This window comes from Aythya marila (assembly GCF_965140915.1).
Source record: "Aythya marila genome assembly, chromosome: 32".
NCBI classification, from domain to species: domain Eukaryota; kingdom Metazoa; phylum Chordata; class Aves; order Anseriformes; family Anatidae; genus Aythya; species Aythya marila.
Window position 1 is genome coordinate 1349528 of NC_139073.1, and position 16950 is coordinate 1366477.

Consider the following 16950-nt stretch of genomic DNA (forward strand, 5'->3'; position numbering starts at 1 on the left):
TACCTCCCCAGACTCCCCAAATACCTCTCCAGCCCCCCCAAATGCCCTCGCAGCCTCCCCAAACATCCTCCAGACCCCCCAAATACCCCTCCAGCCCCCCCCCAAACACCCCCCAAGGCTCCCCAAACACCCCCAGCCCCCCCAAACACCCCCCACAGCCTCCCCAAATTCCCCCCACCCCCCCCTTAGACCCTCCCATGTCTTCCCCCAACTCCCCCGAGGACTCCCCCAGCCGGGGGGTGCAGAGAACGGGGCCGGGGGGTGCTAGAACCGGGGCGGGGGGGTCCCGGCTTGTAGTTACCGGGAGCCCCGTGGGGTTTTGGGGGGGGTCCGGCTCGGGGGGGGGGTTCCGGACTACAGCTCCCGGCAGCGCTCCCGGCGGCATCCCAGGAATTCGCTCCGCGGATGGCGCCGCCGCCGCTCCAGGCCCCGCCGTGCTGACCGGGGGGGGGGGTCCCGGGACCACCGGGAGGAACGGGAGACCCCCACCCAACCGGGCTGGGGGCGGGGGGGGGGGCGGAGCGGGCTAATTGGGGAGAAACGGGTTAAAGGGAACCGGACCGGGCTGAACGGGACCGGACTGGGCGGAACGGGAACGGACTGGGCTGAACGGGACCGGACCCGGCTGAGGGGTCCCTGGGGTGCCGAGGGGACCCCCGTCGGGGTGGGGGGGGTGGGGGGGGTCCGGGCAGGGCCGATGGCGGAGCCGCTGCTGCGGAGGACCTTCTCCCGGCTGCGGGGCCGGGACCGCCCGCGCAGGAAGAAATCGGATGGCAAAGAGCGAGGTACGGAGCTGGGGAGGGGGCGAGGAGCCCAACACCCCCCCCCCCGGGATGGAGACCCCACCTCAGTCCCTTTGGAGCCCCCCCCCGCGTCCCTGGTGCAGCCCCCGAGGGCTCCGCATCACCCCCCGGGTCCCTGCTGCTCCCCCCGGGTCCCTGCTGTCCCCTCCCAAAAAGGGATCCTTGGGGTCCTGGCCCCCCCAAAAAAAAGGGATCCCTGGGGTCCAGCACCCCCTGTTCACATCTGGGGGGTGGGGGTGGCTGTGACAGCACCTGGGGGTGAGCCCCATGGGGGCGAGGGGGCTCCGGTGGGACGGGGGCGAGAATTGGGGGCGCACTGCTGAGCCCCCCCCCCCAGCCTGCATGCGTGTGAGCAGGGGGTGCAGGCCACGGGGACGGAGGCAGAGCCGTGCCCACCGGGATGCGGCCGTGTCCCCCATCCATGGGGTGCAGCAGGGCCCGGCCGAGCCCCCCCCCAATCCTCCGGCGAGCCCCCCCGGGATGGTGGGAGCGCGGCAGCGGGGCCGTCCGGCCGTAAACAGCCGGAAATCCCTCTTGGCAAGGGGCTGCGCGCAGCTGCCTCCGCGGCCCCGGCAGCGGATTCGGGGCTCGGAGTGGGGGGGTGGCCCCACGGGACGCTGGTGGGGATCCCCGCCGAGCCCTGGCCTTTCTCCCTATCCACAGAGCATCTTCCGCCAAGCCCCGAGTCGCCGGCGGACCCCGAGGCGGCCCCGGTGTCACCGGAGCCGGCAGCGCCCCGCAAGCAGAACTGGGCCCGTTTCTCCTGCGGCGGCCGCGATGAGCCCAGCGGGAGGAGGGTGCCGGCTCCCAAAGCTTCCCCGGAGCCGGGGGAGGCCGGCGAGCCGGATCCGGCCCCCAGCAGCCCCTGGCCAGGCCTGGAGCCCCCCGGCGAGGAGCCCCCCGAGCCGGCGGAGGAGGCCGAAGCAGCCAACGGCTCCGTGGAGCTCGGTGGTCCCGGCAGGAGCCCGGGGCACGGCGCCTACCTGCAGAGCCTGGAGCGGAGCAGCCGGCACTGGGTGCTGTCCTCGGCGAAGGCACCGGGGCTGGACGAGGCTGGTGGCGGTGGTGCCGAGGCCGAGGCTGGAGCATCCGGCAGCGAGGGCGAGATCTGGTACAACCCCATCCCCGAGGACGAGGACCCTCCGAAGGCGAGCGGGGAGGACGTCCCCTGGGGGGGCAGAGGGGCGGCGGAGAGCCCTGGAGCCCGCGGCGCGGAGGAGCCGGCGGCTGGCAGGACGCAGGCCTGTGGTGAGGGGCTGGGAAAGGGGAGAGGGGGGACAGTGGGGGCCCCGGGTTCCCCACAGCCCTTGTCACCACGCAGGAGAGTGTCCCCTGGGCCCCACAGTCTCCATCTGCGGCGCCTTACGGTCTTTGTCCTTTCTCTGGTGCCTCTGAGGCTCCCTGGACCCCGAGGTCCTCAGAGGCCGTGGTCCCTTGTCCCCAGGGTCTCCCGGACCCCGTGGTCCCTGTCCCTTCCTTGTCCCCCAGGCCGACATCCCCCAGAGTCCACAATCCCTGTCCCTTTCTGCCCACCCCCCCGGGATGATGTCCTCGAGACCTCATGGTCCCTGTCCTCAGGGACATCTGGACCCCGTGGTCCCCATGGTCCCCATCATCTTTGCCATCCCCCAGACACATCCCATAACCCCTGCCCCTTCCCCATAACCCCTGCCCCTTCCCCATCCCCCAAAACAGGACATTGTCCCCCAGACCCCACCAGGGTTTCCAGGGAGCCACCCCAGTCCCGGCCAGGCTCCCGGTACCCCCCGGTACCCGCTCACCCTTTCTCTCCCCCCAGCAAAGATGCCCATCCCCTGCGTGAGCCTGGGGACGGGGCTCTCCCCCCCGTCCCCCCCCGCCAGCCCCGGTGCCACCAAGAAAGGCCGCTCCCTCAGCAAAGTGAAGTCCCCGGGGACCGTGCGCCGCCTCTCCATGAAGATGAAGAAGCTGCCGGAGCTGCGGAGGAAGCTGAGCCTGCGCAGCCCCCGGCCACGGGGCCAGGAGGGGGGCTCCTCGCCCTCCGACGCCCGCAAGGAGTCCAGCAACGTCATCAGCCGCTACCACCTCGACACCAGCGTGGCCTCGCTGCCCCGCGCCAAAGCGGCCAGCAAGGGCGGCTACTTGAGCGACGGCGACTCCCCGGAGCTGCCGGCCAAAACCGGGGCGCATGCGGAGCCGGAGGATGGGGAGAGCGGGCTGGACGTGGGTGCTTTCCGGCCCTACAGCTGCGGGGAGCTGCCCCGAGGCGGGCAGCACATCTCCGGGCTGGTCAGCGTCCACCTCTACGGCGTGCGGGACCTGAAGCCGCCGCGAGCCGAAGCCCGGGAGGTTTTCTGCGTGCTGCAGGTGGACGCGGCCAACCGGGCTCGCACGGCTCTGCTGCCCTGCAAGGCGGCTTTCCTTGGCCTCAACCACACCTTCAACCTGGAGCTGGAGGGCGCCCAGCTCCTCAAGGTGATCGTCTTCTCCTGGGACCCCTCCTCCTGCCGCAACCGCCTCTGCTGCCATGGCACCGTCGTCCTGCCCCACATCTTCCGAGGTGCGCGGCGGGGACGGGAGTGGATGGATTTGGGTGGGGGGGGGTCCATGGCACGGCTCCCCACCGACAGCCCCCCTCTGTTCCCCAGGCTGCCGGGCCCAGCAGCTGGCGGTGCGGCTGCAGCCTCGCGGTGTCCTCTTCTCCAAATTCACCCTGGTGGAGCAGTGGGACGGCCCCGGCGAGTGCGAGCCCCGCGTCTTCGGTGTGGAGCTGGGCCAGCTGGTGGAGAGGGAGAAGACGGCCACCAAGGTGCCCCTGCTGATCCAGAAGTGCGTGGCCGAGATAGAGAAACGGGGGCTGAAGGTGGTGGGGCTGTACCGGCTCTGCGGCTCGGCCGCTGTCAAGAAGGAGCTGCGCGACGCCTTCGAGAGGGACAGCGCGGCTGTGACGCTGTCCGAGCAGCTCTACCCTGACATCAACGTCATCACGGGTCAGTGCCCACCCCACAGCCCCCCCCAGCACCCACAGGGGGGGTGGCCACGCTGATGTCCCCCCCCTCTGGCTCCTCACCCGCAGGGATCCTCAAGGACTACCTGCGGGAGCTGCCCACGCCGCTCATCACCCCCACGCTCTACCATGTCGTGCTGGAGGCCATGGCCAAGCGGCCCCCCCGAACCCCCCCGGGCGAGCGGGACGCCGTCACCCTGCTCGACTGCCTGCCGGACGTCGAGAAGGTGGGTGGCCAGCCCTAAAACTGGGGGGTTTAGGACTAAAACTGGGGGATTGCCTGGGCACCCCTTTCAGTCTGGGGCTCTCCGTCGCGCGTCACCACTGCGGTGTCCTGGTTTCTGGATGAGTGGCACCTCCTGGTGTCACCACCCCCCCTGAGCATTTTTTGGGGGGGGGTCTCTCCATCCCTAGTAGCCAAGCATTTATCTCCACGTCCTTGTTATTAGCTGCGTGGTTCAGCCCCAGTGACATCAGGGAGCAAAACGTTTCCCCTCGGTGGCCCAGCGCGGCCGGGGAACGTCACCCTGGGGGGTGTCCCCGCTGACGCCACCCTGTCCCCCAGGCCACGCTGACGCGGCTCCTGGACCACCTCAGCCTGGTGGCCTCCTTCCACGACTTCAACCGCATGAACCCACAGAACATCGCCGTCTGCTTCGGGCCCGTCCTGCTCACCCAGAGCCAGGAGCCTCGGCGCGGCGGTGGCACCGGCAGCGCCCGCAGCTACGCCCACAGCGAGGACATCGCCAGCGCCGTCGATTTCAAGAGGCACATCGAGGTGCTGCACTACCTGCTGCAGGCCTGGCCGGGTGAGCAGGCTTCTGGGGGGGCTGGGGGGGACACCCGTGGCCCCCACCCTGGGGGAAGTTTGTGCTTGGCCACCTCCCGGGCCACCCTCTGGGGGGGTCGGTGACACCCTGGGGCTGTGCCATGCGCCTCTGACCCCAGTAGTCGCCCCCAGGGCCTTTCCTGCCCCCTCCAATGCCACCAAACCACCCCGAGGCTTCCCCCTTTTATCCTGACCGCCCCCCCCCGTGCTCTCTCCGCAGCCCCCCGCTCATCCCCGGCCCCCCAAATCTGCGAGGAGGAGGCGCCGCCCGGCTGCCCGCGGCAGCCAGCGCTGCGCTTGGAGCTGCTGGACACGGCGGTGGTGGCTCGCCATCGCCCCCGGGGACCCGAGAGCCCCCCCAGCAACCGCTACGCCGGCGACTGGAGCGTCTGCGGCCACCAGTTCGGGGGCTACGACGAGGTGGTGGCGGCGGCAGCGGCCGGTGACGGCGAGAGCCGGGCTGCCCACCGGCGGACCCTCTTCGTGGCCGATTTCGGCCTCGGCGACGAGCCCGAGGCGCCCTTCGGCCCCCGGCTCAACCTCAAGGACTTCGACGCGCTCATCCTCGACCTGGAGCGGGAGCTGGCCAAGCAGATCAACGTCTGCCTGTGACGGCGCCGCCGGGGGGGAGCGACCCAAAACGCAGCACTTGCCTCTTGTTGCCTTCGATTTGCACAGCGCCGAGCAGGAGGGACCCCCAAGAAAAAGGTGATGCCGTCTTTGGGGGGGGGGCCCCGGCCCCATCGGGGGACACCTGAGCAGCCCCCCGCCCCCCAGAACTGGCTGCACACCCCCCCCCACCACGCATCCACGTGCCGTTTTGGGGGGGATGGTGGAGGTTCGGTGCCTCTTGCTCGGCTTTTTATGGCCAAATTTTGCCCTCAAGTGCCTGTTTGCCCCTTTTCCCCTTCTAAGTCCCCCCCCATGGGTGCCCCCCCTCCAAAATCAGTATTGACAAGGGTCCATGACCTCCATCGCTCAGGCTACGGGGGGGGCAACCTCTCCCCTTCCCCACCAACCACCCACCCCCCCCCCAGCTCACGAGGGCTCCCCAAAATCCCCTCCCTGTTGCTGGCCCCCTGAGGAGGGTGACGGCTCTCCCTCGGGGGGGCAGCAAGGACCCCCCAGCCCACCCCACTTTTTTTTCTGCCCCCCCCCCGGGGGGGTGCTGCCGGTACGGGAGCGCTGAGCTTTTATTTATTACTCCAGCTTCGTGTGCGTGCGCGTGGACGGATGGCCCGTGGCGGTTGCCTTCACCGCAGCCTGCAGAAAAAGCCCTTTTCACCCCCGAAATGAACCCAGCACCAGTGTTACGGGGGCGGGGAGGGAGGGAGCCAAATGAATTCCTCTCCCCCCCCTAAAAAAAACAAAAAACAAAAAAAAAAAAAACAGCCTTGCTCAGTATTAGCCTTACAGGAACCAGCTGAATGTGAACGCACCGGCCCGGCCGGGCTGAGCCAGCAGTGTTAAATCACCCGGGCAGGGGGTGCCACCAGGCCGGGGGGGGCTCGGTGACAACGTTGTCCCCAGTCGTGTCCCCCCCGGATGGCCTGACGCCCACCCTGCCCTGCCCACCCCCTTGTCACTGTCACCAGCAATAAAGGACACAAGCTGCACTCGCTGCCGGGCTGTGTGCGTGTGGTGGTGTCCCCTTGGGGGGGGGTGGCAGTCCCCAAAATGCCCCGTGGCACCCGAATTGATGGCGCAGGATGGCAGATGGGGGCACACGGCGCTGCTTTATTGCCAGGGGACACCACTGTGTCCCCCCCCCCAGCCCCAAGTTAGGGGGCACAGCACCGATGCCACCGCCCTAACACCTCTTTTCACCCATCCCCGGTTGGGGACACCTCGGTGGCACCCAGAGGCATCCTTCAGCCCCCCTCATCCCTGCTGCCAGGCACCGGGGGGGGCGTCAGGGGAGAGAGGGGACAGTCCCTAGACAGAGATGGAGCCCTCGCGGAAATCGGTCTTGCCGATGAGGGCGTTGATGAGGACGGGGTGGCCGCGGCGGCACGCATCCTGCGCGGCGCGGAGGACGGTGTCCAGCCGCTCGCTGTCCGGGCGCCCCACCACGAAGCCTTTGCCCCCCAGCGCTTCGGCCACCGCGTGGTAATCTGCGGGGAGGGGACAGGGACGGGGCTGTGGCACCGGCGTGACAGCGGGGGTGACAACGGGGCCACAGGGCACGGCCCGAGCCTCCCCGCTGCGCCGTGGCCACCAAGCGCGGCACCGTCAGGGCGACGCGGGGCCACCAGGAGCGGCTCAGCCCACCCCAGGGTGACCCAGGGCCACCAAGCGTCCCCACATCAAGGGGCTCGGTCCCCCCCCCAGTGTGTAGGGGACGGTGGGGACAGCGCTCACCCAGGTACTCGAGGCCACAGGCCACGTTGCTGCCCAGCATGGCCACCTGCTCCCGGGAGATCTGGCTCCAGCACGCGTCGTTGCCGACCAAGGCGATGATGGGCGTCTAAAGGGGACAAAGCATGGGGCCACCGCGCCCCGGTGACAACCCAGAGTGGGGACAAGACCCCCAATTCCACCCCCCCACCCCCCGTTTTGGTGCCGTCTCACCTTGTGCCGCACAAAGGTGTCGAACTCTATCAGGCTGTAGCCCAGCGAGCCGTCACCGTACAGGACCCAAACCTGGCAGGGGAAGGGACAAGTGACACGAGGCCAAGCAGGTGGCACTGCTGTCCCCGTGGGCCACCACGTGCCTGTGTGTCCCCCCCCCTCCATACCTCAGCCTCGGGGCGGCAGAGCTTGGCACCGAGCGCGAAGCCGCCGCCAACTCCCAGCGTGCCGAAGGCGCCTGCGAGGACAACGGCCGGTGTCACCCGCGTGTCCCCAGCGGTGACACCGTGCCCAGGGCCGGGGGGGGGTCCTCACCGGGGTCCAGCCAGGAGAGGGGGCGGCGGGGGCGCACGATGTAGGCGGCGGTGCCCACGAAGTCCCCCCCGTCGGCCACCAAGAGGCTCTCGGGGGGCAGCAGCGCGTCCAGGCGGTACAGCAGGTCCAGGGGGTTCAGGTGCTGCGGGGTGGGGGTCGCTGCCTTCTCCCTGTTAGAGAGGACCCCCCACCCCCCCAAAAAAATAGAAGAGATTGGCTGGGGTCTCCCCAAAATGGGCATGACCCCCCACACACAAATGGGAACCCCAAAGAGGTAGCAAGGGGCTGGAACTTCTCACCCCAAAATCAACCAAGACACCTCCCCCTTGTACCCAAAATGGGGTCATCTCCCCCCAAAACGGACACGGGACCCCCCCAGGCTCTGGAAGCTGCCCCCCCCATCCCCGTGCTCACCGGTTCGCCTTCTCCTTGCGCTGCTCGGCCTCGCGCAGCCCCCCCAGCCAGTCCCTGGGGCAGGAGTAGCCCCCCAGCCGCCGCGCCAGCCCCACCACGAAGGAGGCGGCGTCGCCTGCAGAGAACGCCCAGCTCATCACACCCCCTCCAAAAAAAAAACCACCCCAGTCGTCTACGTCAGACCCTAAACCTGCCCGAATTGGCCCCAAAACCAGCTCAGTTATCATAAAAATATTTTGGCCTGGGAGGGACCTTAAAGACCCCCCCCAAATCTGGCTCAGCTGAGCCCCAAAACACAATCAGCGGGACCCCAAACCAGGCTGAATTGGCCCTAAAACCCAGGCCTGCTGGACACCAAACCTGGCTTGGTTGGACCCCCAAAACCCAGCTCAGCTGAGCCCCAAACGTGGCTGAACTGGCCCCAAACAGAGCTTAGCTCTCCCCAGATCCCTGTTGTCCCCCAAAACAATTTCATCTGACCCCAACCCCATCTCCCGCAGTGCCACCACCCTGCTGGGGCCGTGGGGACGGCGGGGGGGGGACGGGGCTGTCACCTTGCACGGCGAGCCGCGGCCGCCAGAAGACGTCGGCGTTGCGGAGGAGCTGCGCCCGGTCCCGGTTGACGGCCACCACCGCGGTTTGGCGGCCGAAAAGGCGCCCGTAGGAGAGACGGAAATCGCAGACGGCGCCTTTGGGGGAAGGTGGGGGGTACAATTTGGGGATGGGGGTCACTGTGGGGTGTCCCCATCCCCTCCCCAGCCCCGGCACCCACCTGCCAGCAGCACCAGGTCGGCCTCGCGGAGGGCGTCGCGGCGGTTCTGGCGCAGGAGCAGGGGGCTCTCGGGGGGCAGCAGCCCCCGCGCCGCCCCCCCCAGGTAGCAGGGGATGCCCAAGGCCTCCAGCGCTTCCCTGCATGCCCCAAAAGCGGCTCGATCAGCCCCAAAAATGGCTCGGTCGGGCCTCAGAACAGGCTCGGTTGGGGGCCCCCAAACTGGTTTGGTTGGACCCAAAACCAGCTCGGCTTAACCCCAAAACTCAACCAGCAGTCCCCAGAGTGGCTGATCCAGCCCCAAACCTGCTCATCTTTCCCTAAACCACCTCATTTTCCCCAAATAACTCAGCTGATCCCAGAGCGGCTCAGCCATCCCCAGGTCCGCTCATCCAACCCCAAAACTGGATGATCCATCCCCAAAGAGGCTCAGTTGTCCCCAAACCAGCTGATCCATCCCCAAACCAGCTCGCTCATCCCCAGACCTGCTCAGCTGTCCCCAAACCATACCCTTTGTCCCCAAACCATACCCTCTGTGCCCAGGCCTGCTCACCGGAGCTCCTCGGCCGGCGTGGGTGGCAGCAGAGCCTGGCTGCCCACCAGCACCAGCGGCTTCGTGGCCCGGCTCACCAGCTCGACACAGCGCTGTATCTGCCATCCCAAAAACAGCTCCATCAGACCCCAAAAATGGCTCCGTCAGACCCCAAAAACTCAGAAGCAGGTCGGGGGACAAAGCCAACCTCGTCCTCGGTGCCCAGCGGCACCTTCACCGGCAGCGGGGTGACATCCCGGGGCACCCAGGCACCCGCAAAGAGGTTATGGACGTAGTTTTGGAGGTACCTGTCAAGAAGGGGGCGTTTTGGGGTGCTGCAGCCCCCCCGGGGTGCTGGCAGCACCCATGGGTGGCGGGGGGGGTGGCTGCTCACCACTGCACCAGCTTTCCACGGAACCCCCGGGCGCTCTTGGCACCACCGACCTCCTTCTCCACCACGTGGAAGGGGTAGAGGACGTCGATGGGGAGCTCCACGAACACGGGACCTGTGGGGCGGGGGTGAAGGGACCCCAAAAAAAAAGGAACCAAAAAAAACAACAACAAAAAAAACGCGTTTCAGGGAGGTGACACCAGCACCACCAAAAGCACTGCGCCAAAAGCAGCACCACCAAAAGCAGCGCCCAGAACGAGACCTGGGGGGGGTTGAAATCACCCCAAAGCTTCCCCGGGGGAGGACAGGGGGGTGTTGGGGTGTCCCAAATCTTTACCGGGGGTCCCTGACTGCGCGGTGGCGATGGCTTGGCGGAGCGCGGGGACGATGGCGCGGACGGTGCGCACCGAGACGCACGCCTTGCAGAGCGTCCTGAAGAGCGAGAGCTGGTCGATGTCCTGCAGCGCGCCCCGGCCCTGCGGCAAAAAACCCAAAATGGGGGAAATCTCCCCCGAAAAAAACACGTAGGTTTGGTCCCTTAAATCCCCTCCCTCCCTCTGTGAGCCCACCGGACCTTCTGCAGCGAGGCGGCCGCCCCCCCGATGAGCAGCAGCGGTGACTCGGCCATCTGCGCGTTCTTGATGGCCGTCACCGCGTTGGTGACACCGGGGCCGGCGGTGACAGCGGCGACGCCGATGCGGCCTGTTGGGGAGGGAGATGGGGGGGTGGGAGGTGATCCCCTGGGGACCCCGGTTTTGGGGTTTGGGGTGCAGGGGGCCCGGCCGAGGGGTCCTTGTTTGGGGTTGGATTGGTTGTGGGGGGGGATAAATGGGGAGAAAACGCACGGGGGAGAGAGACAAAGAGGGTTGGAAGCCTCCACTCAACGGGGACCCCAAAGAGCAGGGACACCCCAAACCCCTCCTCCCTTTGAGCAGGAGGTCCACCTCCATCACCCCGCCGGGTACCCGAGAGCCTGGAGACGGCGTCGGCGGCGAAGACGGCGGTGGCCTCGTGCCGGGTGTCCACCACGCGGATCCCCAGCTTCTCGCTGGCCACCAGGATGGGCGAGATGTGGCCGCCGGCCAGGGCGAAGACGAAGCGGACGCCGTGAGCCTTCAGCACCTCCGCCACCAGCTCGCCCCCGTAGCGGGGGCTCCGGGGGTCCGCCTGCGAGCCCAGGAGGACGCCCGCTTAGAAAACCGGGCGGATTTAACCCAAAACGGGGTGTTTTTACCCACGTTTCGCCCTTACCTTGTAGAGGAGGCGGTAGAGGAGCCCCAGGCGATACGCCGCCACCAGCAGCGCCGTGGCCGTGGCCGCCAGCAGCACGGCGCCGACACAGCCGAGGAGGGCGAGCAGAGCCATGCGGACACTGGGGAAGGGACGGGAGGTGACGGTGACGGCAACGTCCCCAAATTGTCCCCGCAACGTCCCCAAATTGTCCCCGGCGCGGCGGAGAAGCCCCGGCACCACCAAACGGGGGGACACCAAACGGGAACTCCCCCGGCGCCGGGGACAGAGAGGAATTTTGGCGCCAGGATGGTGACGGTTAATTAAAGGCGGTTAATTGAACCCATCCCAGTGCCACAGGCGCCCCGGCCGGAGCCCAAAGTCTGCTCATTTGCATAATTACAGCCTAACGAAGGCATTCCCGGTTGCTTAGGCCATGCTGGTGCAAAGACCCCCGGGGAGGAGGCAGAGCCGGCGAGCACCAAACCCGGCCCAATTTCCCCCAAAACACAACCCCTTTTAGCACCTGGAAGCAGGTCAGAGGCCAGATTTTCCTCCTCAACCCCAATTTCCCCCATTTTCACCTTAAAAAGGCGGGTGAGCATTGCCACTTGCCATACGGGCAAAACAGGCAGGGGGAAAAAAAAAAAAAACAAATCGGGCAAAACAGCACCAAAACCACTGCAGGCTGGGACAAAACCCCGGTGACAACCCCCGGGGGGGGGCTCCATGTCCCATGGGGAATTGGCGCGTCCCCCCCCGAGGGGCCGGGAGTCCTAATTTTGGGGTGCAGAAATATGTGGGTGCAGCCGACCCGGCGAGCTTTTCGGGTCGGTGTCACCCCCCCCCCCAGGGCACCGTACCTGCTGGGTGACCGGAGGTGACCGGAGGTGACCGGGTCCCTGCGGGGTCGGGGACGAGCTCAGCCCTGGGGTTTTGGGGACAGGGACAAACGTCCCCGTGTCCCCGTGTCCCCATGTCCCCAAGTCCCTGTGTCCCCACGTCCCTGTGTCCCTGCTGTCCCCGTGGCCACCCCGGCCTTTGGCCACCCCCCGTCTTGGTCACCCTGGGCCCGTGGCCACCCCGTCCTGGCTGTCCCCCCCTCCCCCCCCCAAGCCACCCTGTCCTGTCCCCGTGTCCCCAAAGCCCCCCCCCCGTCCCCATGCTGTCCCCCCTCCATGCTGGGGACACCACCCCCCCCCAGTCCCAAGTCACCCCCCCATGTCCCCCCCACTCCCATGTCCCCCCCCAATGTCACGCCCCCCCCAGTCCGATGTCCCCCTCATGCCCCCCCCGTCCCATTACCCCCCGTGTCCCCCCCCCCCCGCAGCCCCGCCGCCACCTGCCCGCTCCGGAAGCGCCGCCCCCCAACGAGGCCCCGCCCACACCTGCAGGCCCCGCCCCCCGCCCCCGTGGCCCCGCCCCCTCACCCTTGCCCGCGGCCCCCGCGCGGATCCGCCCGCACCACGTGACTTTCCGGCGCCGCTTGCTCCTCCCGGGGGGGTGTCACGTGGGGCTTGTGGCTGCTGATTGGCTGCTCGAGGAGCGTGGGCGGGCCCGGGAGGGGCGGGGCGGGGCTGGGGCAACGGCCGGGGCCGGGCGCGGGAGGAGAGGGGCGGGGTCAGGCGGGAAGGGGCGGGGCCAGGGGAGGGGCGTGGGCAGGGGAGGGGCGGGGCTTGGGAGTGGGGGCTCCCAGGGAGTCTCCTCCCATAGGGGGGCGTCATGGGGGGGGGTCACGTGAGGGGGGTTATGGGGGGGGTCACCTGGGGGGAGTCACTCATGGGGGGGTCACTGGGGGGGGTCACTGGGGGGGGTCACTTGGAGGGGGTCACTTGGGGGGGTCTCCCAATGGGGGGCGTCTCCCATGGGGTCTTCTATGGGCGTTATTCTATGGGGGGGGTCTCACATAGGGTTATTCCGGGGGGGGGTTCATTTGGGGGGTCTCATATGGGGTCTTACGTGGGGGGGCTCACGGAGGGGTGTCTGCCATGGGGTCTCATATGGGTGGCCTTACATGGGGGGGGTCCCATAGGGTCTTATATGGGGGGGGTCTCATGGCGGGGGTGTCTCAAAATAGGGTGGGTCTCCCATGGGGTCTCATATGGGGGGGGCTCATGGGGGGGTCTCATGGGGGGGGCTTACATGTGGGGGTCTCACATGGGGGGGTCTCACACAGGGTCTCATACGGGGGGGGGGGATGCGCGTGCCCCCCCCGGGCAGCCGGGAATCCGCCCCCCCCCTTCCCGTTCCCCCCGGAGTGCCGGGAGAGGATTTTTTTTTTTTTTTTTTTTTTTTTTTTTTTTTTTTGGGGGGGGGGGGGGGCAGAAATTCCAACCCCATAGGAAACTCCGGTACTCCGTCACGGCAGGGGGGGGGCAGGAAATCCCCGGGGGGGGGGGGGGACGGGGACGGGGACACACCCTCGGAGGAAGTGCCCCCCCCTCACCCCCCCTCCCACCCCCCCTTTACATCCACGGCTCTCCCGGGCTCCCCCCGCCCCCGGTGCCTCCGGTTCCTCCCCGGGGGGGGCTCCCCGGTGCCGGTCTGTCCCCACCCCCGGGGGGGCCGTGGGGTTGTGTGTGTGGGGGGGGGGGGGGGGGGGGGGGCCAAGCTCCACCCCCCCTCCCCGTCACCACCCCCCCCGTCCCCCCCCCCCCCAGCCCGGTCCCGTTATAAGCGGGGCTCCGCCGCCGCTCCCCGCCGCGATGCCGCCGCCCGCAGACCCCGAGTGCCCCCCCCCGGCCCCCCCCCGCTGCTGCCGCTGCCGGGACCGGGCGGCTCCGTGCTCCCCGGGGGGGGGGGGGCGCAGCCTCCGCCGCCTCCTCCCGGTCCTCGCCACCCTCGGGGCCGTCGCCCTCGGGGCCGCCGCCGCCGCCGCCGCTTTGCTGGGGGTGCTCCGGGGGCAGAGCCCCGCACACGGCCCCCCCCCGCAGGTGGGCACCGGGTGGAGGTGGGGGGGGGGGGGCGTCTGTCTGTCTGTCTGTCCTGTCCTGTCCTGTCCGTCCGTCCTGTCCTGTCCATGTGTCCGTCCCCTTTTCCATCAGGCTGGGTGATGGGGTGTCCATCTGTCCGGGTGTCTGTCCGGGTGTCTGTCTGTCTGGGTGACTGCCCGTCTGGGTGTGTCCGTCCGTCTGTCCAAGTGCCCGGTTGCCTGTCTGTCTGTCCGGGTGTCCGTCTGTCTGGGTGTCCATCCGTCAAGGTGTCTGGCTGCCTGTCCGTCTGTCCAGGTGTCAGTCTGTCCATCCAGGTGTCTGTCTGTCCAGGTGTCCGTCCGGGTGTCCAGTTGCCTGTCCGTCCAGCCAGGTGTCCGTCTGTCCGTCCAAGTGTCCGGTTGTCTGTCCGTCCACCCAGGTGTCTGTCTGCCTGTCTGTCTGTCCAGCCATCCATCCAGGCGCCCCCCCGGCTGTCCGTCTGTCTGTCCCTCTGGGGGCCCAGCTGTCCGTCTGACCTGGTGTGCATCCACCCACCCGGGCGTCCGTCTGTCCGCCTGGGGCCTGTCCCTTGTGCATGTCCATCTGTCTGTCCGGTTGTCTGTCCGTCCCCCCCCCTCCTTCCAGGTGTCCCCCCATCTGTCCGTCTGTCCGTCCGCGTGTCCCTGAGATCCGGGGGGGTCTCCACACCCACCAGATGGGGACGGACAGACGGACATCAGGCCTCAACCCCATCCCCCCCCAAGGACCAATCCCCCCATCTCCCCCTTAACCCGGGGGTCGCCCCTTTCCCCGGGACCCCCCCCCAAAACACCCTCTGGAGCTGGAAAGTCCCCAAATCCCAACTTCCCCTTCCCCGGTGGGGGGGTGCGCTGTGTATGGGGGGGGACACAGGGCTGGGGATGTGCGGGTCCCACTGACACCCCCCCCTTTTTCCTCTCCCGCAGGGTGCCACGGCCGCCCACCTGCTGCTGAGCACCGGTAAGTCCTGGGACCCTGGTGAGGGGCTTTGGGGTGCTTTGGGGTCACTGGGGGGGGCACACACCGGGATGCAGCGGTCCCCCCCCCCAGCAGCTCGCCCCGTCATCTCGAAAGCGCCGCGCGGGTTCCCCCTTCCGACCTCAGAAAGGAAACGGTGTCCCAGGCCCGGAGCATCTGGGGGTGGCACGGGGCGGCCGCGGGCCCCGGGGCGTCACGGAGTGTCCCTGGGGTGTCATGGAGCACCCCGAGGTGCCCAGGGCGTCACGGAGCAGCCTCCGTCCCTGTGGTCCCTGCGGTGTCACCGCCTGTCCCCAAGGTGTCACGGAGCAGCCTCCGGCCCTGCAGGCTCCGTGGTGTCATCCCCTGGGGGCGGCTGCAGGGCCCCAATCCCATAGGGGCCGCCCCAATCCCATAGGGGCCACCCCATTCCCCATCCAGTTCCACCTCCCTGCAGCCCCCTCACCCAATTCTTGGCGCCCGTAGCACCCATCGGGGGCACCCAGCTCTCATTGGGGGCACCCCGTTGCCATCAGGCAACCCCATGTCCTCACGGGGAAACCCCATTTCTCTTTGGGGACACCCTTTTCCCAATGGGGACACCTCTCCCCCATCACAATACCCGTTTCCCCTTGGGGCCACCCCCATTTCCCATTGGGGTCACCCCATTTCCCCTCGGGGCCACCCCATTCCCCAAGGGGCACCCCCCCATTCTCCCCGGGGCCACCCTTTTCCCATTGGGGCCACGCCATTTCCCACCGGGGACACCCACTCCCTACTACCACCACCCACGTGGCCCCCCCATATTAACCCCATTCCCATTTTGTGTCCCCCCCCAGGCTCGCTGGCGGTGTCCTCCAGACCCTTGTGGCGCTACGAGGAAGGCATCAGCGGAGTCTTCCTCAGCAGCGACCTGGAGGTGACGGCCGCGGGGCTGCAGGTGGCGGCGGGGGGGCTCTACCTCCTCTACGGGCAATTTGCCCTCACCTGCACAGCCGAAAATTGCCCCCCCGGCAACGTCACCCTCCAGCTGCGCCGCGCCGGCTCCGTGCCCCCGCTGCTCTCCGTGCCCCTGGTGCTGCCCGGTGCCACCGACCCTGGCCCTGCCCGCTCGGGTTTGGCCCAGGCCGTGGGGCTGCTGCAGCCCGGGGACGTCCTGGACGTGGAGCTGGTCGGGGACATCGGCGGGGACGAGTGGCAGATGGCGCAGGACCAGCGGGAGGGGAATTTCGTGGGGCTGCTGCGCATCGCCGGGGGGTGACGGCGGGGACGTGGCCGCTGCTGGCGTGGAAAAGGGGACCCGGAGGGGTTTGGGGATGGTCACCCCCCATCCATACCACCCCCCGGTTGGAGGTTTGGGGACGTCGAGGGACGTTGCTGACTTCCATGCCTGGAGATTTGGGGACGTCGGTGACCCCGCGCCCTGAGATTTGGGTTCCAAACCCCCACGCCCAGAGATTTGGGGACACCAAGGGACACTGCTGACCTCCAGGCACGGAGATCTGGGGCTGGTGCCGCCCCCACTCGGAGGCTGGGGACATCAGGGGACATCGAAGACCTCCACCCTTGAAGATTTGGGATATTATGGGACATTGCACACCCCCCCACCCCCATCCCCCTTTGAATATTTGGTGCTGGAGACCCCCAGACTGGAGATCTGGGGCCATCAAGTGACCTCGCAGACCTTCGTGCCTGGACATGGGGAACACCAAGGGACCTTGCAGACCCCCCCCTGCCTGGAGATTTGGGGTGCTGAAGCCCCCTCCTTGGGGACATCAAGGAACCTCGCGGGCCCGACCCTCATGCTGGACATTTGGGGACATCGAGGGACCTCACAGACTCCCATTTTGGGGGCAGCAGGGACTGCGGATCCCCACCCCATGCCCGAAGGCGTGGGGGGTCCCTGCTGTTCCCCCTTTTCCCCCCCCCAGCTGGCCTGGGGGGGGCCCCTCCCCCCTTAAGTTATTGTCTGGTACTCGAAGCCACTTTATTTATTGATTAAGTAAATTTATTTATGGTTCCTGGTGCTCCCAAGTGGCTTAATTCAAAGTGGGGTCCCAGCAGGCTTCCAAAAAGGGGTCCCGGCATCCAGCTGGGTGAGGGGCGGGGTCCCAAGGGTCATCACCACCCCATGCACAACCCTATACGAGCCACCAGAGAACCCCCCCTACTCCCCCTTCCGCACCCATACACCTGGGTGCT

General features: G+C 68.0%; 2 protein-coding genes across 4 annotated transcripts; one reads left to right on the forward strand and one right to left on the reverse strand.

Annotated features, from left to right (window-relative positions):
* Nucleotides 1-626: 626 nt before the first annotated feature.
* SYDE1 (synapse defective Rho GTPase homolog 1) lies at nt 627-6260 on the forward strand. Of its 2 annotated transcripts, XR_014319189.1 has the most exons (8): nt 627-785; nt 1467-2051; nt 2602-3342; nt 3431-3772; nt 3859-4016; nt 4355-4598; nt 4839-5326; nt 5828-6260. XR_014319189.1 is itself a non-coding variant. In XM_082781795.1 (7 exons), exons 1-7 carry the CDS (start codon nt 698-700, stop codon nt 5228-5230), a joined length of 2550 nt encoding a protein of 849 aa, XP_082637921.1. In that variant the 5' UTR covers nt 627-697; the 3' UTR covers nt 5231-6260. The 2 variants fall into 2 exon arrangements, 1 of the variants encoding a protein (XP_082637921.1); XM_082781795.1 differs by having other exon boundaries at nt 4839-6260.
* A 96-nt stretch (nt 6261-6356) lies between these two features.
* On the reverse strand, nt 6357-16226 carry ILVBL (ilvB acetolactate synthase like). 2 transcript variants are annotated; one of them, XM_082781797.1, is made up of 16 exons: nt 16221-16226; nt 10862-10976; nt 10576-10777; nt 10185-10312; nt 9948-10086; nt 9614-9725; nt 9428-9527; nt 9241-9338; nt 8691-8827; nt 8473-8607; nt 7919-8033; nt 7505-7674; nt 7357-7427; nt 7190-7261; nt 6980-7085; nt 6357-6732 (listed from the first exon to the last, which is right to left on the reverse strand). In XM_082781797.1, exons 2-16 carry the CDS (start codon nt 10973-10975, stop codon nt 6554-6556), a joined length of 1878 nt encoding a protein of 625 aa, XP_082637923.1. In that variant the 5' UTR covers nt 10976; nt 16221-16226; the 3' UTR covers nt 6357-6553. The 2 variants fall into 2 exon arrangements, with proteins under 2 accessions (XP_082637923.1, XP_082637922.1); XM_082781796.1 differs by lacking the exon at nt 16221-16226 and adding an exon at nt 11704-11840 and having other exon boundaries at nt 6358-6732; nt 10862-10982.
* Between the last annotated feature and the right edge of the window lie 724 nt (nt 16227-16950).